Here is a 25,159-nt window from a genome sequence, read left to right as displayed (position 1 = left end):
GCAGGAGGAACCAAGTTCTTTTTCTTCTCCTACTGGCCAGTCCTCTAACTAGACCCGCCTGACCAGTGCACTGCTCTTCCTACTACCACAGTCACTTGGGGTTCACAGTGTTGGTATTTGGAATCGTGTTCCTGTTTGTGTTCCTGCGCTAGTATTATCTGGCTTTTATTTTTTCTTTCAACAAATACTTAGGGACCATCTTTATATGCTGAGCACTGTTCTAAGCTGTGATGGTATAATAGTAAATGAAACCAAACACAACAAAATCAGTGCCCCTGTGGAGCTTATATTCAATCAAAGGAGGCAAGCAGTAAACAAGATAAAGCAAGATATATAGTGTGATAAATGGTATCACTGTTAAGGAAAAAAAAAAAAATATATATATATATATGTATGTATGTATATATAAAGTAAGAAGGGTTCTAGAGAATGCCGTGGGGGAACAGGCCTCAAAAAAAGACCTGGAGATGGTAAGGAAAAATAAGCCTCGGGCATATTCGAGGTCAAGAATGTTCCAGGAGTAGGGTACGGCAAATTCAAAGTCCTGAGGCAGCAGTGGGAGGAATGTATCTAGTGAACAGCCCGGAGGCCATTATGGAGAAAGAAGAGAGATACAAGGGGAAGAGGAGGAAGTGAGGATGGAGTCGTGACAGACAGCCTCCTACTACGTTATTCCCTTTATCCCAACTATTGCTGTTCTGGGAAATATGCATTGTACCATTTGGGTGGCCTTTCAGAGGAGACTTTTGGAAGAGACAGCACAGTGATTCTGTCTCTAACAAAAGTTCGGTCATCTGACACTTTGATCTTACAAGTAAGTGCATGGAGGAGGCAGTCCCAGGCTCCCTGGGCTCCAGCTCCACGGGCATACATTTATCAGGGGTCACTTGATGGACGTGGGGTGTTCCTCTTCTCAAGGCGAATCTGACGATCGTGATTATGGTCTGATGCCTACTGCGTTGGAAATCAGAAAAACATCCCTCCTCACAAATCCTCTAAGTCCACCAAGTTCAGTGTTTTCCCTCCATGCTACAAACTGCTGATGCCCACTGTGGATGGGAGGGAGGACACGAGACCGGTTCAAGGGAGAGAGTGCCACTCATTAGCACTGAGCAAATGACTAGACTGTGCTTATCCTAGATGTTTTCTCGGCGTGATGTTCCTATGCTGTCTTATTAGGATCATTTGGGATATGAACAACCTGAAACTTGTTATTTTAACCATTATTTTATTGCAAATCAATCTTAATCTCAGCACCCCTGCTCAGTACTTGAGAGGAGAGACTCCTCTGTTCATGTTTGTAACCCGATTGCCTAGCCCATGCTTGGAACAAAACAACAATAAACAGTGTGACATATCTGGAGAGGTTCCTGAATTCTATGTCCTAAGCTAAGCATTTTACATCCCTTATCCCACTTAACCATGGCAAGTCCCCATAGGCTACATAATGCTATATTCTGGTTTTATAGATGAAAAACTTGAAGTTTTGAAAGATTCAGAAATTTTCCCAAGGCCTCACTGCAAGAATTAGACCTAGGCTAAAATTTCAAAGCCACCAGAGACCCAACACTTTATTGGTATTTGTTGGATCAATTCAGATGGGTGGTAGCCTGCCCACATATGTTACTGGGTGATACAGGGTACACAGTGCCTTCCAGTCAATTTCTTCTTCTGCCTTCTTGATTTTGCTTCTTCTGTCCCCATGTCAAGGCTGCTATTTTGCTGTGGCAAATTCTGAAGCGACATGCATTTCATTTCTTTAGCATCAATACAAAATGTTAACTGATTACCATATGGAACCCAAGAACTCTAACCAGATATCTTTTCCCTGTGTTTAACAACTTAATAAGTTTATGAGCCGTAAAGAGCACATTTCTTTTTAGTGGCATTTCATTAGCCACTTATTTACCAAAACTATTTATTTTTGTGAAGTAGAAATAGTACATATCCCAGCCCAACACAGACAAAAAATTGTATCATTGGGCCGCCTGGGCAGCTCAGTTGGTTAAGCGACTGCCTTTGGCTCGGGTCATGATCCCGGAGTCCCAGGATTGAGTCCCACATCGGGCTCCCAGCCCTATGGGGAGTCTGCTTCTCCCTCTGGCCTTCTCCCCTCTCATGCTCTCTCTCACTCATTCTCTCTAATGAATAAATAAAATATTTTTTAAAAGGTTTATTATTAATGTATACAAAATAGACAAAATATTCTGCAATCATAAGGAAACAAGGGTCAAGGCAAGGTGATACCGTGGAACTTCACTATGTCCTTAATTGGATCTTACCATTTTGGAAATACTTTTATTCAGAAATGGTTTTGATCCTACAACAAGAAGGCACTGAGATAACATACACTTCGATAAGAATCTATTATTAGGTTGAATCATTTTAAATACTGCTATTTTACCATTTTTAACTGAAAAAAAATGACATTTTCAGATGGTCCAACCCAATAGCTGTTCTCACCAGAAAAGTAAAATCTAAAGTTGTTAACATTTTTTTTTTCTTTTTTGATTTTGAAATTCAAGAAGACAGGAATCTAAGAATTTCTATAAAAGCTGATGGGTAACATATGATTAACTGCTTTACTTGGCGAGCACAATGCTTTGAACTGATAAGTCAAATGAACGACATGTCCCAGGCCCACCAGGAAAACCACATGAGCAGCCAAAGACCTTCATCTGTCGCCACAGCAGTGCCCTGTCAGTGAGCAAGGAGACAAGGGGAAAGAAACATGAGCATGTCCTGTGAGTGTTTGACAGAATAGGTTGTAACTTGGCAACAAACTAGGAACTTGCTAAAGGTCGAAACCTGGACTTGGCACTCAGCGTTTTACAGAGCTCACTTATCTAGATGTTTCAAACGTATCTTCCAATGTGCACTGCTTATCAAATGGCAAGGCAAAAAACAAGGAACATTTGTTGCTTGGTTTGCTCCAATTCAGCAGCGTTGTTCTGGGACCGGGTAGCCAAGATGTGGAAAGGAGCTCGCAGGGTCATCGTTGAGTGGGTGAGCGAGCCTGACACAAACCAGAGGCACCCCGGGGTCTTCACAGATGTCCTGGGCCATAGCAGGAGTGTAGCATCAGTGTTGATATCTGGGACATCAACAGATGGAATAAAATTATCCTGGGCCCATTACAAGCAAACATGGTAGCAGCCCAAATATGGTAGACTTGATGGGTCTAGGAACACTATGGTCTGAGGAGAGAATGAGCTCAGCCTTGTCTGAGACAGGGGAGAGATTAAGGAGTCAGTAAATCATGCGTCATGAATGTGAAGGGTGGCACCCTGGGCAGCAGGTGACGTCACAGGGAATTTTGCCTCAGTGATTTTAATAGTCCAGATTTAAGTGTGTTATCCTAAAAAGCCAGGGTGAATACCCTTACATGAGATAGCATTTAAAGGAGATAACAATGTATGTTGTCTGTTGTAAGTACTTGGTTACTTCTCTCCGTACAAAATCAAGAGGCAGTTAAAGATGTTCTAAGTTGATAGGTCTGTTTCATTGGAGATACATGTTTTAGGTTGTTCAGTCAATGCTGCATTAAAAAAAAACAAAACAAAACACCATAGACTGTGTGCCTTAAACAACAAGTGTTTTTATCTCACAGTTTTGGAGTCTGGGAAGTCTCAGTCACTGGCAGATTATGTGTCTGGCGTCTAGTGAGGGCCAATTTCCTGTGTCCTCGCATGGAAAGGACAAGAGATCCTTCTGGGCACTAATTCATAAGGATACTAATTTCATTTATGAGCGCTCTACCTCCATGACCTAATCACCTCCCAAAAGCCCCATCTCCTAATACCATCACATTGGGGGTTAGGATTTCAACATATGAATTTTGGAGGACACAAACAAATATTTAGGTCACTGCAATGAAGTGTGTTTGCGTGTGTACGTATAAATTGTTCAATATCAATAGGTCTATCCAGGGGCGCCTGGGTGGCTCAGTGGGTTAAGCCTCTGCCTTCAGCTCAGGTCATGATCCCAGGGTCCTGGGATCAAGCCCCACATCGGGCTTTCAGCTCAGCAGGGAACCTGCTTCCTCCTCTCTCTCTCAGCCTGCCTCTCTGCCTACTTGTGATCTGTCTGTGAAATAAATAAATAAAATCTTAAAAAAAGAATAGGTCTATCCAGATATCGATATCAGCAGGTGATATAGGATTGTGAATGTCTATAACCATTTATACCTTGAGTTGTACTAATTTTGGAATGTCTTTTGTGTCCATTTTAGACTAATAGCTCTTGATAACAGGGTGTGTGTGTGTATATATATATATATATATATATATATATACACACACATATATGCAACAGTATTTTTCAAATAGTACTTTATAGCTATTCAGTGCATCAAAGAACAATTAGATGAATATGAACAACTAAGGGTATTTAGTGAATAAATCTACAGATATGTAGCATTTCAAATATTTTCTGTAGCACAGGGCTTTACTTCTTGCTTAACAGTTGGCAAGTTCAAGGGCTGGTTTTACCCATTTGCTCTATCTCCGCTAACAAAGAGAACTATCTTTCTAATTTTCTGGGTTGAAATGCAGGCCCAATGGGAAAAAAAAAAGGTTGGTTGTTTTTTTTTTCGTCTTCAACTTATTTAGCAAACTAGGCTTAAACAAAATCAATAAATTAATAAAGTGTAACAATTTTATCTACTGAAGCTGAAAGTTTTGTAGGCAGAACCAAGGCTATGTTATCAGATAAGATCCAAAGAAATAAAATCTTTAGAATATCTCCTGAAAGAGCATTTCCTATGAGAGAATTACCTTTCTACAGACCGTAAAAAATTAACAAGAGAAGCTGCTATTGACTTTTCAATCCCCGAAAGAGTAAGAACAGTTCTTGAAAACTTACAATGGTGCCTGCTTTTATGAGCGTATGTATGAGCTTTAGTTTAGGCTGCTTGTCATCAGTGGGGGTTCTGGGATTGGGGAATCACGCTGGCCTCATCAGCCTTGGAGAATGATATCCCACGTCATCAACAAAAGCTGTGTGTACCTACTATGGCATAGAACTGTGCTAGGTATTAAGTTGATGAAAAAGAAACAACCAACCAAACCCAAGACCCTTTCTTCAATGAATAGATAGCCTAGCTCAGTCCACCTCAGTGGTAGGCATGGAAAAATAGTTATCACCAGAAGTTATTAATTAGAAAAACCAAATGTGAGTAGTCTGGGGGCAAAAGTCAGAGGAGGCAGCACTGAAGTCTTGATGAAAGAGGAGGGAGTTGGCAGGTGGAGGACTGTGACAGTCCGGGGAAGTGGTTGGAGATGCTGCAGGGGAGAGGCTTAGGACAAGGAGCAAAGTCAGAAAAGCCAAAAAGAAGGCTTACTGGGTCCAGTAGGCAATCAGTGTGAGTGGAGTAAGTGGCCCAGTAGGCAATCATACGTGGAGTAAGTGGAAATGAGCCTGGGGAGTCTCATGCAGACTGTGGAGGCCATGAGTGCCACGCTAAGGAGCTGGAATCCTTCCGTAGGCAATGGTGAATCAGGGGAGGTTTTTGAGGAAAAGGTCACCGGGATGAAAGTGGCATTTTGGAAAAATCTTTCCAGGGGCTGTACAGTGGAGGGATTGGACTGGGGAAAAACTAAGGGCAAGATACCCAGAAGAACGATTTCATAGGAACAATCAAACAGGGTTAACCAGATACAGGTGGCAGTAAAAGAGAGGGAGACATCAGAAATGATTTTCAGACTTTGAATATGGGTTTCTGGTAACAGAATCTAAAACCACACAAATTCCCTAGGGAAAATTATTTTGGAAGGAAGGCAATTTAGACAAGGTAAGTCTAGGGTTAATATGGGACAAGTCGACTAAGAAGGCCCAACACAGCACTAGAAATGTGAGTTTGAGGTGTGAAAGGCTGAGGTAGTGAGTATAGGTTTTGTCATGAATTTAAATGGAAAATATGCCTGAAGCCCAAGAAGTCACATTCTCTAGAGTCCTCCAGGAGGAAAAATGAAGAGAGATGAGAGCAGAAAGCTGAAGATTGAGTATCAGGGCATTTCTGCCTTGGAGGTCAATAAAGGAAAATAAAGAGATAGAAAATGAATGATCAGAGGTTAGGAGGAGAAATGAGGTGTCACTGAGTCCATGAGAGGGTTTCATGAAAACCTTCCCAAATGCAAGGAAAGGTCACCATAGAAACAAGGATCATTGAATTAGACGATCACCCTGTCTTAAAGGTCCATGCAAAGCAAGAGAGTGTGGAAAGGCACCTTCAGACCTCTAAGAAAGACAGCCTAGCGTTGTGCCATCTACTACATGACCCCCAATAGCTACTGACCAGGAGTGTGTCTAGTCAAATTGGGACATGCTGTAATCATAGACGGCATACTGGATTTCAAAGAAGTAGTATAAAAACAAAGAATGTGAAAGATCTCATTAATAAAATTTAAATATTGATTCAATGTTGAAATGATAATATTTTGAATATATTGGGCTAAATAAAATATGCTACTAAAGTTATTTTCACCTTACCAATCTTTACATATGGCTACTAGAAAATGGACTCACATCATATTTCCCTTGGATTTGGGGGACCTAGACCTTCATGAGGAAGTTCACTAATGCGGGCACTAATATAGTTCAGGGAGACACACCACTCACTTGTGCTCCGACAATTAAGTGTATTTCCACTCCATCCATCCAGCCTGAAAGCCTTCAGAATGTGTTTTGCATTTTGTGAGCGTAATTCCTATAGTTTGCGACCAGTGTGTATTGCAGTGATCCATTTGTTTATTTTATCCCAAACTTAGGTTATTCCATCTTACTGAACATTTGGCTCTTTTCTTTAATCAACAGATGATGCTGCAGCTGACAGTCGCAGAACTTACACTCTAACTGATTATTTAAAAAATACTTTTAGGATGAAATTCTATTCCTTGCGTTGGATTTCAGGTAAGGACTTTTCTGGGGGAGGGGACAGATTTTTATGCCTGTGCTCCTTCTATTTAGGTTGTGGGACACTTTTGTCGCCCTGAGACAATACCCTTGTTTTGTTAAACCATATGGGAAAGTATTTTTCTCTATTTACAGGTACAAAGGAAAATAAACCTATATTTCTTTGTTACGGGCTATGAAAAGTTAAAAGTGAATTGAAACTTTGACAATAATGGTGGAAAAATGAATGCATACTAGTGCAATATTCATCACTTAATGTTTTTCCAACTTCAAAATGCTTATTTCGTACTAGTGTGAGCTTAAACCTTCAGTTTTTTTTTTTTCTGTATCATTTTTAGCTTATGGAGATTTTTAATTGCAACTTGAAATACTGATCCAGCCATTTTCTTTCTTTAGATCAGGAATACCTCTACAAACAAGAAAATAATATCTTGCTATTCAATGCTGAATACGGAAACAGCTCCATTTTCTTGGAAAACAGTACATTTGTATGTTTGATTGCATAATTCATTTATACGTTAAGGAAATTCTGAGGATTTTTTTTCATAACCTTTCAAATTATGAGTACTATCATTTCTCATCCTGTTGAACTCTCTCTGCAGCATATGGCACAGTGGATCTTTCTCTCCTTCTTGGAATGCTCCCTGCCTTGGCTACCTTTTTGTCTCCCTTGACGATTCCTCCTCCTCTGCCCATACTCCTAAGCGTAAGTGCCCATCAGGGCTCTGTCTTCCCTTGCTGGCCTCTCTCCACTGTTTGCCTCTCTCCTTCAGTGAATTTCATGCCCTTCCCCAGCAAGAGGGCTCTCCTGTCTGGCCTTGATTCTCGAATGCACACTTTCAACACTAACCTTCTGCCAAGATCAAAGTCTCTATTTCTCGTAGCTGGCTTGCTCCTGCCCACCCGTGACCTGCAGGTATTTTAAGCTCAGTATCCCAAGCTCAACTAGTTATTTCCCCTTCACTCTCCTCTCAAGCTGAAAGCACCCTATTCCTCTTCCTGAGTTCCCAATCTTGGTAAATTATGCTCCCCTCCAAGTCACATAGGCTAAAAAGTGAAATTCTATTCCTTGAATCCTCAGAATCCTCCTTGATTCCTCTGCCATCCCTCGTATTTGGCCATTTAACAAGCCCTATCACTTTTCCTCCACAATGTCGTGTCCCTCGTATTCCTAGCTCCACTGTAGAGCCCTGGTTCAAGGCCTTTTTAATCTGTGTTAGTACTCCAGTCTTGTGTCCCTGTCTCCATCCTGTAGATGAGACCATTGCATTGCCCAAGGCCAGGGCTGATGCAAACCCTCTCATCTCATGTCCGCCACCTTGTCCCAGAGCATCTCTGTAAAGACAGATAAGACTCTACCACATCCATGTGCAAAAAGTGGTTTAGAGTTCCACTTCTTATATTCCAGGCCCAGCTACTTTTCTAATTCTATGTCCTCATTTTTATATTGTCTGATGTACCCTATACATCAGTTTACACCAAATCTCTGGACACTCTTAATATGCATGCTTTCTCCTACATCTGTTTTTTTGCTCATGCTCTTCCCCCTGCTGGGAAATTTCTCTCTGTCTTCCTGATCTCTACCCTCATGGCGGTCTTCCCTTGGTTAGATTTAATTCTTCCCTGCCTGGTTCTCTAACCGTGATCACCATACACCTTGCATCATGATCATTTGTGGGGGGGATCGTGCCATTTCTAAGAGCTCCCAAGGCATGAGCACATGTCTGTCTAGAACTATACCCTCTGCGTAGTAAGTGCTCAGTAATGATTGTTAAGTGCAATTGTTCATTTGTTCTTTTTTCCACTTGTTTGACAGGAGCAATTTGAACATACTATAAATGATTATTCGGTATCTCCTGATGGACAGTTTATTCTCTTAGAGTACAACTATGTGAAGGTAAAAGAAATGCTTTGTACTGTGACATTTAAAGAATCTTATGAGTATGTTATTTTATAACTGATTTCTAGTCCGTGAATATTTAAGGTTGACACCTAAGTACAGAGAACAAACTGAGGGTTGATTGGAGGGAGGTGGATGATGGGCATTAAGGAGGCGCTTGTGATGAGCACTGGGTGTTATATATAGGTGATGAATACCTGAATTCTGCTCCAGGAACTAATATAGTACAGTATGCTAACTCACAACATTTAAATTAAAAAAAAAAAAAAGATTGACACCTAAGTAATATAATAGGCACTAAAAACTCATTAATTCAGCATCAAAAGAAGAAATAGCCATTCTCATTCATAAAAGGTAGGTCCAACAACTGTTTTAAAAGAAATTCATTTTAGTGTTTTTAAATGCTAAGAAGTATAAGTAATGTATTATAGATACTAAAAGCCTAAGTTAACAAAGGAAACTTGTAATTTAAAAGCAAGCTTCCATGGGGCACCCGGGTGGCTCAGTGGGTTGGAACCTCTGCCTTCGGCTCAGGTCATGGTCCTGAGGTCTTGGGATTGAGTCCCACATCAGGCTCCCTTGGGAGCCTTCTTCCTCCTCTTCTCTGCCTGCCTCTCTGCCTACCTGTGATCTCTGTCTCTCAAATGATTGAATGGAATCTTAAAAAGAAATAAATAAATAAATAAATAAATAAATAAATAAAAGCAAGCTTCCATGTCTGACTTGCACAGCCAATAATAGAACTCTTTATTTACTTTGTCTCAACTTTACATAAAGTAAAACTCTCAATAAGTATTTACCTTAAAAAAAGTTGTACTTCCTATCCTCCAGAAGAGACTTTGCAAGGTGACTCAGATCACCTTGCCGCCTTCAGGTGCCACCATATACAAACCATTCTCAAGGGGGAACCTCAGCCCAACATCAGATTCTCACGCCTCAGGAAAGTTTAATCACGTATCCTCTTCATGGTCAGGCTGGCTGCAAATCGCCAGTACCTTTAACTGTAGCTTTTTAGTTATTCCTGAATTTGACAACTGTCACCAAATACAGGAAGTTTTGAGACTTGTAGGAAACATTAAGGCGGGGCAGGGAGGTTGCGGGGGGATAGGGAAGGAAAAATGAAACAAGATGGGATCAGGAGGGAGACAAACAGTAAGAGACTCTTAATCTCAGGAAACAAACTGAGGGTTGCTGGGGGGAGGGGGGTGGGGAGAAGGTGGCTGGGTGATGGACATTAGGGAGGGTATGTGCTATGGTGAGTGCTGTGAAATGTGTAAGCTTGATGATTCATAGACCTGTACCCCTGGGGCAAATAATACATCATATGTTAATAAAAATAATTTTAAAAAATTAAAAAAAACCCTATAGGGATATTCTGCTTTGAAAACAAAATATAAAGTTGGGAATCCCCACTTTTGCCCTTCTATTCTAGAATAAATAATAAATATAGGTGAAATTTTAATTTCATAAGGCTGAGGGGCTTTATCTCACACCCCAACGCTTCTTTACTCAGACAAAGCAAACCATTTTCTACTCCATTTCCCATTCCAATGTGGTAACTTTGAATCATAGTATTTACCCTGAACTTACGGTGTCTAGATCCATTTCCTGGCCAGGAAGACTCTCGGATTCTATCAGCTGGCAGCTGGTCAGAATCCTAGGCCAACTTCAACACATCTGTTCCCAATTAATGGATTATTTATTTAATTCAGTGGTTTTTATTAGTGTCTCAAGATTAAAATAACTTGATTAGCTTCTAAAAATTTCCAATGGCCAGGTCCAATCCCCAGATTAATAAATTATAGCCTCTGGAGTGAAGCTGACATCTTTTTTTTTTTTTTTTTAATGGGTAGATTCTGAATGAGCAACCAGGGTGGAGAACCACTGAATAACCATTGCCCATGTTCAGGACAAACATATAAAGACAATGAGGTGAAGGTAGAAACAGAAAGGTAAATGCTAGCTCAATTTACTGTTTGGCCAAGTTCAGAAGTGTCATATGTTGTATTTCACTGGTAGACCTCAGTTGGACAACTATCACTGGTAGTTTGTATTTATGGAGTCACTGGAGTTTCCATGTGCCTTTAGCTGCTTTTGCTGTTTTCATGCTATTCCCTCATCCCACTGCCATGCATTCATTTCAGGCAGTACCTACAGTGCTCCTTTTAAAACTTGGGTTAGGTTATGTCATGCCTGTGCCTAAGCCCTCATGACCAGTGGTTTCCCGTCACTTTCAGAATAAAACACAAACTCTAACCACAGCATCCTCAGAAGTCTGTGTGACTGGACCTCATTCCGCCCTTGCTAACCCATCGTATCTTACCCTCTCTAGACTCACCGTGCTTGGCCAGTGCTTCTCACCCCTGTCTGAACCTTGCAGTCACCTCTGAAGGTTTTTAAAAATGCAAATGCCTTTGAAAAACAACCAGAGGGTTATGAAGGGGCGGCAGGAGGGGGTGGGGTGTGGTGGGAGGTTGAGGAACCAGGTGGTGGGTAATAGGGAGGGCACGTACTGCATGGAGCACTGGGTGTGATGCCAGAACAATGAACACTGTTATGCTGTAAATAAGCAAATAAAAATAAATTAATTAATTTAAAAAAAAATGCAAATGCCTGCAGCCTACCCCACACCAACTAGTTCAGTGTGGTGATGGGGGGCAATGGCAGGCAAGGGTTCCTCTATGACTTAAGGGCTCCCAGATGATTTAGTGGTCGGAGAACCTTTAGGGGCACTCTTCAATTTTCTCAAGCATCATTCATTCCCATCTAAGGGCCAAAGTATTTGCTATTGTTTCCTCCTGGAACCTTCTTCCACTGATTATCTAACAGCGTTCCCTTTTTAGTAATTCAGGTTTAGGCTTTCTTAGATTGCTACACCTAACTTTGCCCCCTGCCACTCTGTTCTCCCACACTCCACCATTCACTCTCTATCACATTAGCTTATTTTACTCTCTTTATACCTTTGATTGCAGAGTGCTAAATTGTAAGATTATTGAAAGTAGAGCATTCTATCTTCTATTTTATTTCTTAAAGTATTCACTAGAGTTTTCTGTACAGCATACATGTGCAACTTACAATAATTTCTACTCATCGCCTCATGCTCCAGAATGAGTCACAGTTGCAACCCCTATCGCATGTGGACAATATTCCAGTTGACTTATCAGTTCTCAATAAATTTACCCAAAACAAAGAAAAGTCTAGTTTTATGCTCTTTCCTTGGAGGTCTGCTGTGCAAAGTTCTTTAGATTCTACTCCATGGCTTTCCCATGACAGAGTTAGTACATTCAGAAAGAGCAGTATTACTTCTATGTTGTACCCTACAGCCTGGTATGGATGTTCCCCCAGCATCTCCGTTCACTGCTGAGTGCTTCAGAGGTAGTGGTTACAACAACTATAATATGTTGACAATATTCTAGGGCCCTTCTCAGACTTCACATGTATTCTCACAAACCTCTCATGAGATCGTGGCTGACATCAGCCGCATTTTTCTAGAGAGAAAATTGAAGCTTAGAAAAGAAATTTGCCTGATATTACGCAGCAGAGACTGGTCTTGGTCCATTTAAGCTGCTCTAACAGAGTACCATAGACTGGGTGGGTTAATAACCCATCTATTTCTCATAGTTCTGAAAGCAGAGAAAGAAGTCCAAGGTCAAGGTGCCAGCCATTTCAGTGTCTGGTGACATCTCACTTCGTGGAACATAGTTGACCATCTTCTCCATGTCCTCAAATGGAGAAGAGGCATGCTCCTTATTTTTGGAGTCTCTTTTACAAAGGAACTAATCCCATACATGAGGGAACTACCCTCATGAGCTTGTTACTTCCAAAAGGCTCACTTCCAACATCATCACACGGGGTGGGGGTGGGGGTGGGGTTTAGGATCAACATATGAATGGTGGAGGGTGGGCAACGAACATTCAGTGTGTAGCCAGACTTGAATCCAGATTAGAAGCTCCAAATCTTGAACTCTTAAACATAATCTTTCCCAACTTTGTGCTTCAATGTCTTTCTGCTACTTTTTTAACCCCTTTTTTAATCCCTTCCCTATGTGGCAGTTCTCTGCTTTGAGACTCAGTCTAACAATCAACTTTTCCATAGACCTTGCTCTCTCCCCAAGGCCTGATTTATGATTCCTGCCTCTCCCCATCTACTTCTGTTCATTCCTTGTGTTTATATGCCCATAAATATCCACCATTCAACTAGGAGCTCCTCAAGGAGATTGAGCCTGTCTTATCCAGGAATGCCTGATAGAGGAGAATTGCCAAAGTTTCTAACCTTAATAGAAGGATGAGTCTGAGGGGCGCCTGGGTGGCTCAGTGGTTTAAGCCGCTGCCTTCGGCTCAGGTCATGATCTCGGGATCCTGGGATCGAGTCCCGCATCGGGCTCTCTGCTTGGCAGGGAGCCTGCTTCCTTCTCACTCTCTCTGCCTACCTCTCTGCCTACTTGTGATCTCTCTCTGTCAAATAAATAAATAAAATCTTTAAAAAAAAAAAAAAAGAAGGATGAGTCTGTTTCAAAAGATGAAGTGAACATTCCAAACTTTTTGGGTTTCCTTTCGCATCTCATGATGGATCTGTCGTCCAGAGTGATCTCAAACCTTCTTAAACCTCTTCATATTTTTAGCCTGTAATATATACCTTTTGGCTCTTTCAAGTAGAGTATTCAAAGGTTTCCCAGGAACAAGCATGAATTGTGTCAAAATAATCCAGGATTTTTTAAAAAAATTATGACTGGCAAAAAGTAAGGTCTTAATACATAATTGTTGACATGACAGGATAGGAGGATGATAAATGATAAATGGGAAATACTCTTCAAGGTTAGAACCTTTGGCTTGTATCTCAGCTCTGTCTTATACAAGCTGGGTATCCTTGGGCTACCCATTTCATGGACATCATTTTCATTGGTAAAATTTTATTTTTATGTTAGTTTGGCTTATATCTTGAACAGAGACTATGTGACTTGCACTAGATGAGACTTCAGATTTAAAGATGAATAAGACACAATTTCTTACATCTAGGATTATGGTAGGGAAGACAGACAAAAAGACATGTAATTTCTTTTAAAATATCTGTAATGTATAAATGCATCCACATATAAATATAATTTTTCATAAATGCAAATCTGTGTGCGTGTGTGTGTGTATATATATGTGTGTGTATATATATATATATATTCTTCAGTCTTATCTTTTTTCCTCTTATGTCTGTCTCCTTACTCCTCATCTCTCCCCCAACTTTTCCCCAAGAATCACATGTTAAGAACCTAGTATATATCTCTCTCCATATTTTCTATTTTCCCTCTTATTCAAATAATTCTATGAAGATAGATATTTTATGAAGATAGATATTATTTTAGTCATTGCTTATTCTATAAAAAATAAAATCCCATTTTCCATACTTTTCTGTAATTTGCATCTCTCAATGATTCTGTGTGGAACTTCTTCCAAGTTATCTGGCATAGCTTGAATTCATTTATTTTTAAATTAATAGACTTAATTCTTTTAGAACAGCTTTAGACTTAGAGAATCTGAGTGGAAAATACAGAGTTCCCACATACGTCCTCATCATCTCCCCGCCCCAACCTCTGTCCCAGTTTCTGATATCATTAACATTTTGCATTAGTATGATACATTCATTACAATTGATGAGCCATTATTTTTTTTTTAAAGATTTTATTTATTTATTTATTTGACAGACAGAGATCACAAGTAGGCAGAGAGGCAGGCAGAGAGAGAGAGAGGAGTAAGCAGGCTCCCTGAGGAGCAGAGAGCCCGATATGGGGCTCGATCCCAGGACCCTGGGATCATGACCTGATCCGAAGGCAGAGGCTTTAACCCACTGAGCCACCCAGGCGCCCCTTGATGAGCCATTATTGATAGGGTTCATTATGTTGTACATTCTATGGGTTTTGGCAAATCTATAAGGTATAATGACATGTATCCACAATTCTGGTATCATAGAGGATATTTCGCTTCAGCTCTTCATCCCTCCCTTCCTCCAAACCCCATAGCAACAACCGATTTTTTGATTGTGTCCATAATTTTGCCTTTTCCAAAATGTCATATGGTTGGAATCATACAATATGTAATCTTTTCAGATTGGTTTTTCTCACATGAAAATATGCATTTGAGTTCCTTCCATGGCTTTTTGTGATGTAATAGCTCATTTCTTTTTGTTGGTAAATAATATTCTAATGTCTGGATGGACCAGAGTTTGTTTACCCATCACCTATTGAAGGACATCTTGGTTCTTCTAATTTTTGGCAATTATGAATAAAACTAAAAATTTGTGTGGAGGGCTTTTGTATATGTGTAAGTTTTTAGTTTCTTTGGTTAAATAACAAGGAGTTTGCTGCTAAAGGTATTTAATCCCATTTTAAAATTTAAGAATTTTAATTCTTGAGATGGCAGTTTAAAATATCAATGGTATATATGTTTTAATGTTAACAGACACTGCCAGGTGGCTTTCCTTTTTTTTTTTTTTTTTGGCCAGGTGACTTTCAAAAAATCTGTAGCCCTTTATATTTTCATGATCAAAGTAGGAAAGTAAGTATTTCTCCACATCACCACCAACAACAGAATTATAGATCTTTTAAGTATTTTGTCAGTAAGATGGTTGAAAAGTAAGACTTGTGGGGCGCCTGGGTGGCTCAGTGGGTTAAAGCCTCTGCCTTTGGCTCAGGTCATGATCCCAGGGTCCTGGGATCGAGCCCCACATTGGGCTCTCTGCTCGGTGGGGGAAATGCTTCCCCCTCTCCCTCAAGCTTGCTTCCCCACCTCTCTCAAGCCTGCACCCCGCCCCCCCCCCCGCCTGATTCTCTGCCTACTTGTGATCTCTGTCTGTCAACTAAATAAATAAATCTTAAAAAAAAAAAAAAAAGTAAAAACTTGTATTTTCTTGGACAGGTAGACTTCCCATGCTATGGTTAATGTTAGGAGTGATGTTTGCCATGAAGCAACACTTCAGCCCACTGTGATCTTGAGAAGTTTCCTTGGCAGGGGTGATGCCAGAGCTAGGTTACAGATGTGGTCCAGAGGAGTTCATACTAGATGTTTTCTAAGAATCTCTTCCTAATTCCAAAATCGTAAGGATTGAGCTAGGAATTACAAGACATGATAAAATGTGAGGTTTATACAATGTCATATTACTTTACATGTCATCTTGTGCTCTTTTAGCAAGTGGCTGAACTGTCAAGAATCACAGAAGTCTGAGATGTCTGTTTTCTTTTATAGCAATGGAGGCATTCTTACACAGCTTCATATGACATCTATGACTTAGCTAAAAGGTCAGTGACTTCCTTACAAAATCTGTTAAGCTTCTTTAGTGCAATAACATTTTTTTAAAAAGGAAATCCCACTGTGATTTATTCATTTGGTAATGTTTCTTTTTCTCTTTTGTCAGGAGGCTGATTACAGAAGAGAAAATTCCAAACAACACACAGTGGATCACATGGTCACCAGAGGGTCATAAATTGGTTAGTGAGTCTCTTCTGTTTTCAGAAAAAAATAATGACTCAATGCTCTCACATGCAGAAGCTATATAACCTGACACAGAGCAGACACTTAGGAAGCAAATACTTCAACATCAAAGATAGTGTTATTGCCTAAAATAGCATTTTACTAGTCGAACACAGTAAATAGGATTCCTGAAAGTTTCTGAACTACTACTGGAGAATTCATTATTGACTGCGAAAATACCCATTTAAATTTTAATTTCTCTTGTATTCAGTTTGCTGTTGTTTGCTTGTTTGTTTGTTTTGGGGGGTGTACCTCCTTCCTGCTGGTTCTGTGAACTTCTCTGTGTCCCTATAGATATACCTTCATGTTCTTAATGCTAGGACAATGTTAGAAGTGCAAAAGAATCTGAGTAGGAAGACGGGATATTCATTTGTAGACAGAATTCTCCCTCCCAACATCGAATGCGCTCCCTCAACTCACCACCCCCAGAATGCAATGGGAAGCAGACATTATTCTGTAGAAATGATCAGGCTCCTGAGTCCTCACAGGCACTCCAGCATTCAAACAGTAGGGTTTGTAAGCTGAGCTGCTTCTTTTTAATATATTGAGTGTCTTTAGAATTATTTGTAGGTATAGCTTGTATACTTAATGATTTTTAAAATGTGAAGGGTGGGTCATCCGGGTGGCTCATTCAGTTAAGCGTCTGCCTTTGGCTCACGTGGTGATCCCAGGGTCCTAGGATCCAGTCCCACTTTGGACTCCCTGCTAGGTGGGGAGCCTGCTCCTCCCTCTCCTTCTACTCCTCCCCGTGCTTGTGTTCTCTCTCTCTCTAATAAATAAATAAATAAAATCTTTTAAAGAAATAAATAAACAAAATAAATAAATGTGAGGAGGTAGTAAATGACTTTATCTTGCTCAAATTGAATAACCCAAGGTAATCATTACATTGACATGTCAATATTATTTGAGGATAAAACAGTTGATAGATATCTTTTAACACCAGAATAAGATATAACAGGTAATTACTCACCAATCTGTTTTTCAACGTTTCTAGGCATACGTTTGGAACAATGATATTTATGTTAAAAATGAACCAAATTCAACAAGTCAGAGAATCACATGGACTGGAGAGCAAAATGTAATATCCAATGGAATAACTGACTGGGTTTATGAAGGTAGAGATTTTAAAGCTTTTTCAATTAGAAAATTTGTAAGTTTTTTTTTTAATAGTTAAACATTTCTCTTAAAATGGAGAAATTCAATGGCATTCAAAATAAGTTGCATTTTTTTTAAATGTCATCAAATCTCTTTAGCACTCACAATACCAGGTGTCTCCCAGAATAAGGATTTCTTAAGAGTGGCTAGTTTCCCTGATGTCCTCATTGTCTCTCAATGCCTCTATTGTCTTCAGTCTCCTCCTACAAAGGGCCTTTCTGTATAGGTAGCTTTTCTGCTTTACTGGGGCATAAAAGCTTCCAGATTAACATCAGATGTTTCTCTAACTGGGCCTACCTAACCCAGAGTTACTAAGGAAAGCTAAATACTCCCACAGCATTCCAAGAGCTGACAAAATATTGTCTGGAGGCTGGGGAATAGAGGGGGAAGAAGGCATCTGTTTTACAGAGAATTTGTGTTCATTTGAACTTGGACAAATCATAATTTCCTGTTTTTAAAGCAGGAAAAAATAATTAGAAAGTCTTCTGAGGGAAAATCAGTAAAAATAAAAAGAACTAACATTATTAAAAAGGATTATTCTCTTTTAGGATAGAATTTAAGAAAATATTAGAAAAACACTTTTCGCATCTATAGCTGCCAAGGTAAAAGGCATTTTGAGGCTATTCCAGACTGTTCACAAAGTTGTCTAATGCTTATTAAGTTCTCATCCTATTTCATCTTCTTATTTCTTCCTCATAGTTAAAAAAATAATAATAATAAAGAGTTTTTCTTCATGACTTAATTTTGGTTCTAACCCAGTGCAAGTCAAGTTCAATTAAATGACTAACATTATAACAACAACAACAATCACTTTAAAAGAAAGATAAATCCCCATGACCCAGAAAAAAATCATAATGCAATTTGCTAGCACTTGTCACTTAGCAATTGAAAAACACTTGCTGGACAGCACAGCACAACCTGCAGGACCCCCAAAGCGACCTGGATAAGGCCTCTTCCCAAAGCCGCAACTCGACCCTTCCTCAAAACATCTGAGTATCTCTAGGATGAGAACACACCCAACACTATTAGTCCTTTCTTAGGTAGATAAGAGCTGGAAAGATCTCATTTTATGTGTTGATGACAACCAGAAGAATGGCTTCCCAGTTGCAGTGTGGGTCTGTCTCAAAAAATAGGACTTTGGTTCCTCTGGGGAACTTCCTATAATTGGTTTTATGTATTTATGAATGATCCATATTTGGAAAGAGCACACTTGTGTCTCCGTGTATGAGATCTATCTTCCCATGGAGCGTCTCCACTGCAGCCGTGAACACTTGTTGAGTATAAGACTGAACGAGTAGATTTTGAGAATTTATAGGTTCATAAGTAAAAGAAGAAAGAAAGTTGCAAAGGCCAGATGGGGCTGTGTGCCACATCATGGAGGGACACTCACACAGCAGCCTACCCTCTGTGTCCCCTGCCCTGCCCCAGAATCCCAAATGACTTTCTTTCTCAATGTCTTAACGTTTTTACTTTGTTTTCTTTCATGATTTTTAAATTATTACTTTAGTTAACAAGTGTCTTCTTTTGTAAAAAGAAGAATACTTTATCTCCGGGTTTGAAGTGAATCCCATGACATTCACTCGAAAGTATGAGTATAGTTTACCTAACAAGAAGTGAGAATGAGAATTTTGAGAGGGAGGATGAAGAGGGCTAGAGAAAGAAATAAGCTTGGAAGATGGAGCGCTCCTCGCCCTCTAGTAGCTGGGGTGACGGTGGGGGTGTGGGTAATTCAGAGAGTGCCAACTACCTATGAGGTGCTATGTCAGGTTCTAGAGACACAGGGAAAAAAGCTATCCAATGGCTGCTCTCAGGGAATTCAGCCCAGAGCGGGAGACAAAGAGGTCAATCGGTAATTCTCATAGAGCGAATCAAGGGACCTATTCAGGGGCAGGCACTAAGTCCAAGGGAAGGTCAGAGTGGCCGAATGGCAGGTATCACAGGATATCGCAGGTGAGGGAGGTTCAGGGTGTGGGGGAGGGGGTGTCACAGACACTCGTGCTCACAGCTAGCTTCGTATCAGAAAGCACTGGAAATCTGCTCCCCCCTTTGTTATTCTCCCTTCTCCCTACTATTTATTCTCAGAACTAGGAGTTTGACCAGAAGTAGTTTTATAATAATGGTTTTAATACATCCCTTTATAGAAGGATATGTTCTATATACAATTATAGAACAATACATTCTATATTACCAATCAAAACATAGATATTACCTGCTACCTTTACTTAGAAGCAATTTTAAAAACCATAATCTTGCTGTAATTGTATTCATTTTATGTAATTTGCATCTTGACCTTAGACTGGAAACCAATGGGTAGAAGCCACAGGAAAGAGACATCCATTCATTATCTGAAGAAGTTCTCAGTAGAAACCCCTAGACTCCGAGTCACAGGCCTGTGTCCCTGTCTTAACTCTGGAAACTCATTCTCTCTCTCTAAGCACGTCAGTTGCCTTGTCTGTAAAATGGGATTATAAGTAGAATAGACTCATCTAGGCATTTTGGGGAAACTAAATTAGATAAGTGTTTTGTAAATTATAAATTACTACACAAATGGAACTATGACATAGGTAGGAAACAGATAAAGCCAGAGCAGACTGCCTTACCCAGTAGGCTTTCTGTTACCAGCAGAGCTGAAATAGGCATGGAAAGACGTAGAGCATGGAGGTGAGAAGCATGGATTCAAACCAGACAAGTCTGGATTCATTCTTGAGTCAATTATTGAGTCAATTATTGGCCATGTGACTATGGGCAATGACTTCTTCTCTTTAAGCCCACTGCCCCTTTCTCACCTGCACGATGAGCTACTGTGAGGATTACCAGAGATCATAGATGTTGGTTGCATATCAAATCTACCTCATGGTTAGCACTCTTTAAATGTTGGTTGCTCATCATAGTAATTATTATTACATTGTGTTACTATTGTTATCATTGTTACTGTTACTGCCACTACTATTACCACTATCATTATTATTATTGAAAACCAGCATTTGGAAGACACTTATAAAGAGGCCTCAGGAATCAGAAAAGTGATGGGGACAGATGATTTCCTAACTCTAAGACTCAAATTTCTTTATTTCTGCTTTTACCTTTCCCCCCTCCTCCCCCACAGCAGAACATGAGATTTTGTAGATTAAATCTGCATAAAGGGGGGCGCCTGGGTGGCTCAGTGGATTAAGCCACTGCCTTCGGCTCAGGTCATGATCTCAGGGTCCTGGGATCAAGCCCCACATCGGGCTCTCTGCTCCGCGGGGAGCCTGCTTCCTCCTCTCTCTCTGCCTGCCTCTCTGACTACTTGTGATCTCTCTCTCTGTCAAATAAATAAATAAAATCTTTAAAAAAAAAAAAGACCAATTCCTTTAAAGACAGAATCAACCAAACCTTACACAAGAACTACATAGTCTGAAAAGACCTCTATTAAAAACTTGAATCAATAGATGAAAACCTTTCAAAAAACAGAAAGTGCCAGACCAAATAGCTTTAAAAAAAAAAAAAAAATCTGCATAAAGGACTAAGAGTATCCATTTGGTCTACCTGAACCCTCCATGAAAGAGGTTTTGGCATTTTAAGAGCCAAACAATGGAAGTCCCATGAAGAGACTCCATAATAAACACAGGAAAGAACTACATTTGCCAGAGAATGAGAACGACTCCAACAACATTCTGGAGAGCAAGACCTCTCCTTTCATTTGCCTCTCTCTTTGACCCTCTTCCCTTACCGTCACTGTAGGCAGCAGAGGAGTATGCTAACCCGCTAGAATCTTTAGTTTCGAGGCTAAGCAAAGGAGATGTTTTTCAATTGGGGTCTCACAGAGTGCCTTGTCATTCTAAATCCATCCTTCCCACACCCTGTTTGTGCCAAGAGTAGTAAACTGTGGGCACCATATTAGTTCGATAGTCTGGAACCACACACCACCCACCAGTACCCTGTGGGCACAGTACAAACTGAGCCCAGTTGGGGAGAGTATGCTGGCATGTTGACTGTTTGAAAATTAGAAAGGAGAATCAGCCCCTTGTGTGAAATTTACTTTTAGTATGTTTTGCGGCATAAATTTAGAGGATTATAAGATAAAGAAAAAAATGTAGAGCTTATATTAAATATTGTGTGCTAAAATATTCTAAAATGGTCCAACGGGTTACTTATTTTTACAATCCAGATCTATCCTTGAAGATTTTATTTTTATTCATTTGTATTACTCTGAATTTGGAAGCCCAGCAAATGCAAAATGGTTCATTAGTTGAACTCTACTGTAATTACTAAAGCTAATGAGAACAATATTTTGAATGCCAAAGCCAATTTATCAGCTACTTCTTGTAACAGAACAATTTATGTCTTTTTTCAGAGGAAGTCTTCAGTGCCTACTCTGCTCTGTGGTGGTCTCCAAAAGGCACTTTTTTAGCATATGCCCAATTTAACGACACAGAAGTCCCACTTATTGAATACTCCTTCTACTCCGACGAGTCGCTGCAGTACCCAAAGACTGTGCGGATTCCATATCCGAAGGTCTGTGCTCCTGTTCACGTAGTGGTTCCGTGATTTGATAGGAAGAGAATGGTTTCATTTAATCCTTTCCCGCTAATGAAAATATTGTCAGTCTCTCTTCAACAGCTTGCTGTGATTACTCTTGCTGAAGTCAACAGCATCTGGCAATTTTAAAGTATTTTTATTATCCCAGGAAAGAGTGTGATTTAAGGTTTTGTAATTTCTCCAAAAACTTTGAGGAATGACAAGCCGAAAAAGATGGGGAAAATGCTTTTGAAAGAGGTAGGGGGAATGAGAGTGTTTCAGTGGAGGAAAAGAAGCTGTCCTTGAATCACAAGCTCCTCTTATTTGTAGAAGTTGGAATGTACCCTGGATGAAGTTGAAAAGCTCAGTTACATATCAGGTTGTATTGCTAATTAACCGATTCATGACTAGTTTCAGGGATTCTGGTATAGATTTGGCACTAATGTGAATTTCACACGTCCTGCGTTTGGAATAATGGTCTCACATCTTGGTTTGCAAGGCTGTTCTCCCCCTACGGGATGCATATTTATGAAAATCCCACAGCTTTGTTAAGCAGCGTAAACCGAGGAAGAGGGGGATTTAGAAGGCAAGCAGGATTCTTCGCTAGTATCATAATATTAATGGCCACAGAATCATCTATAGGAAAATCTAATAGTAAATGTTTCTGCTATAAGCAACTTGGGAAAAGGGATTTTTATTTTTACCAACTCACTCAATTTGCTTCATGAAGAGCTGCCATTTTAGGAAGACAGAGGAAGTAAAAAGAAAAAAAAGGATCCGAGACTAAATATAGAGATGTATTTTCAGTGGAATGTTATTTTTTGATGAGTGAAACTGGCAAAAAAAAAAAATGAAATGCTCTCACTAAAAATATATTATTTCTGACTAATTTGTCAATTGAAGGTCTGTGTGTATATATAAAAAAGTTTTGTAGATTTCTGTCATCATATTGATTGTAAAGCTCGAACGTGGTGAACTTGAATTTGCAGTGCAAATGATGGCTTCCTAATTAGCGTTATTGGCTCTTGGCTCAGGTAAATTCATTTTCCTGGTGGATCGTGTCTTTGGCTGAACCCAGGGTATTCTTCCTAGTTGTCAGCCATTCGACTTTTTGCCTTCTGGAGTCAGAGTATATTTGCAAAATAATAGAATTGATTTTTTAAAAGTTTGTCCTTGTTTGCACAAAACACATTGAGTTATGAACATTCATGATTTAAACAGGAGTGCTAGGGGCTGTCAATAGACCTGTTTCTGCCTGAACATGAAAAAGTTGCATTTCATGACTCTCTTTAATGTTCATTTTATCTGTATTAGATTTATCTATATAGATTTTTAACATGTCTTGTGATTATAATTTTATTGCTCTAATGCAGACATTTTTGTACATTGTAAACCTGTGCAAAAATGTGGTATTTTTTGTCCATATCAATTCTGTTACTGTTTTTTCCTAGGCAGGAGCTGTAAATCCAACCGTAAAGCTCTTTGTTGTAAAAACCGACAATCTCGACCCAAACACCAATGCAACTTCAGAAGAAATCACTCCTCCTGTTGCTATTTCAATAGGGTAAGTGTCTTGATCAGAATGTGTGGGTTGTACAGTTTCACAGATCTCAGAGAGAACATTTTTAAAATGAATGGCAAAATCAGGGGTGGTGTCCCGTGGTATCCGCCCGCGACCAGAAGCCCTTTATCAGCCACTCTTTGGTGAGCTCCCACTTCATGTCTTCATGCTCAGCACAGTTACTGTGATGGGGTCGCACAGTGACTAGAGCAGCCAGAGTCCCGGGAATCATGGAGCCTGCATTCAAATTGGGGGAAGCAAACAACAACCAGGTGGACAGAAAATTGATGTTAAGACCATCAAAGCAGGCAAGGGGATAGTGATGGTGGCAGGAGGTCAGGGAAGGAAGCCCTCTCTCACAAGATGGCCTTTGGGCAGTGACATAAGACAGGGGGCCAGCTAGCCACCTGAGTAGCTGGGGTTCTGTATCCGTGCAGAGGAAGAGCAGGTGCAAAGGCCCCACAGAGAGGCTGTGTCTGGTGTGTGAGAGGACCTGCAAGGAGGCCAAGCGAACAGAGCAGTTTGAGTCAAGAGGTGAGTGATAGGAGTGAGGTCAGATCACAAGGGCTGTGCAGGTCCCCATGAGAACCGGAGAAATTTAGGGATCCTCATGACACCGACATGCCTCAGGATGTCACTTGCTTGAATAATCGTTGGTGGTTTGAAAGTCTGCCACCACGCACCCTCAATCCCCTGGGCTTTTCCTGTAAAGATAACCACCTGGTGTTGCATGTAATTTACGGCTATAAGTTGCTTTCTTTCTTTTTTTTTTTTTAAGATTTTATTTATTTGACAGAGAGAGATCACAAGTAGGCAGAGAGGCAGGCAGAGAGAGAGGATGAAGCAGGCTCCCCACTGAGCAGAGAGCCCAATGCGGGGCTCGATCCCACGACCCTGAGATCATGACCTGAGCTGAAGGCAGGGGCTTAACCCACTGAGCACCCAGGCGCCCCTATAAGTTGCTTTCTATTCATTTCTGTTCATTATGTTGGTTTTCTTGTTGCTTTTAAATAATAACTAGTAGATACTGAGCACTCACTATGTTCCAGACACAGGGCATTATTACAGGCTTTGTATTAGTCTTAGTCTTTAAAGTAACTCTTTCCAACAACTATAATTATATGCCACTTTTACAAATAGGAAATGAGGCCTAGAAGTTAAGAAAATGACCAAGTGGGAGTCTGTATTCAAACCTGTCTGACTTAGAAGGAAGAGCTTACAGGTACTCTGCTAGCTGCCCTTCTCTGTGTGAATTCAACAGCTGCCCTCAGCTTCCTGGAGTTACCACCAGAGCAACATGGAAACATCCTTGTCAGGGTTGAATTCACCACATCAGGCTTGCTGTAGGGTCTGCTCTGTAGTCATTAATTCATTGACTTGATGAGAAATATCTTTTTAATCTATTCATTTGGAGGGAAAAAATCAATTATCAGTACATTTTTAAAAATTGTTTTTTCTGAGTCTGTCCAAAGGTATAAAAATTTACCTGAAGGTTCTAAAATCTGCGGTGTGGCCCCACCCAGTCATCTCGTCTATTAACATTGACTGAGCACCTGCTGTTTACATAACAGATGTCCATAGGGTTGAGCTACTATCTTTTTAGCACTTAGGACCAAG

General features: G+C 40.2%; 1 protein-coding gene across 1 annotated transcript in view; it reads left to right on the top strand.

Moving 5' to 3' along the window:
• DPP4 (dipeptidyl peptidase 4) overlaps positions 1 to 25,159 on the top strand; it is an 80,850-nt gene that overhangs the window by 15,738 nt on the left and 39,953 nt on the right. Inside the window, exons 3-10 of the mRNA XM_046018390.1 lie at positions 6,814 to 6,909; positions 7,309 to 7,400; positions 8,729 to 8,809; positions 16,042 to 16,094; positions 16,211 to 16,283; positions 17,321 to 17,441; positions 21,818 to 21,978; positions 23,433 to 23,545. Of these exons, the coding sequence (XP_045874346.1) occupies positions 6,814 to 6,909; positions 7,309 to 7,400; positions 8,729 to 8,809; positions 16,042 to 16,094; positions 16,211 to 16,283; positions 17,321 to 17,441; positions 21,818 to 21,978; positions 23,433 to 23,545 (790 nt within the window). The remainder of the gene's footprint in view (positions 1 to 6,813; positions 6,910 to 7,308; positions 7,401 to 8,728; positions 8,810 to 16,041; positions 16,095 to 16,210; positions 16,284 to 17,320; positions 17,442 to 21,817; positions 21,979 to 23,432; positions 23,546 to 25,159) is intronic.

The sequence above is a fragment of the Meles meles genome, chromosome 9 (genome assembly GCF_922984935.1).
Source record: "Meles meles chromosome 9, mMelMel3.1 paternal haplotype, whole genome shotgun sequence".
Lineage (NCBI taxonomy): Eukaryota > Metazoa > Chordata > Mammalia > Carnivora > Mustelidae > Meles > Meles meles.
The sequence above is the reverse complement of the archived record's forward strand: the minus strand, read 5'-3'. Positions and strand labels throughout refer to the sequence as shown.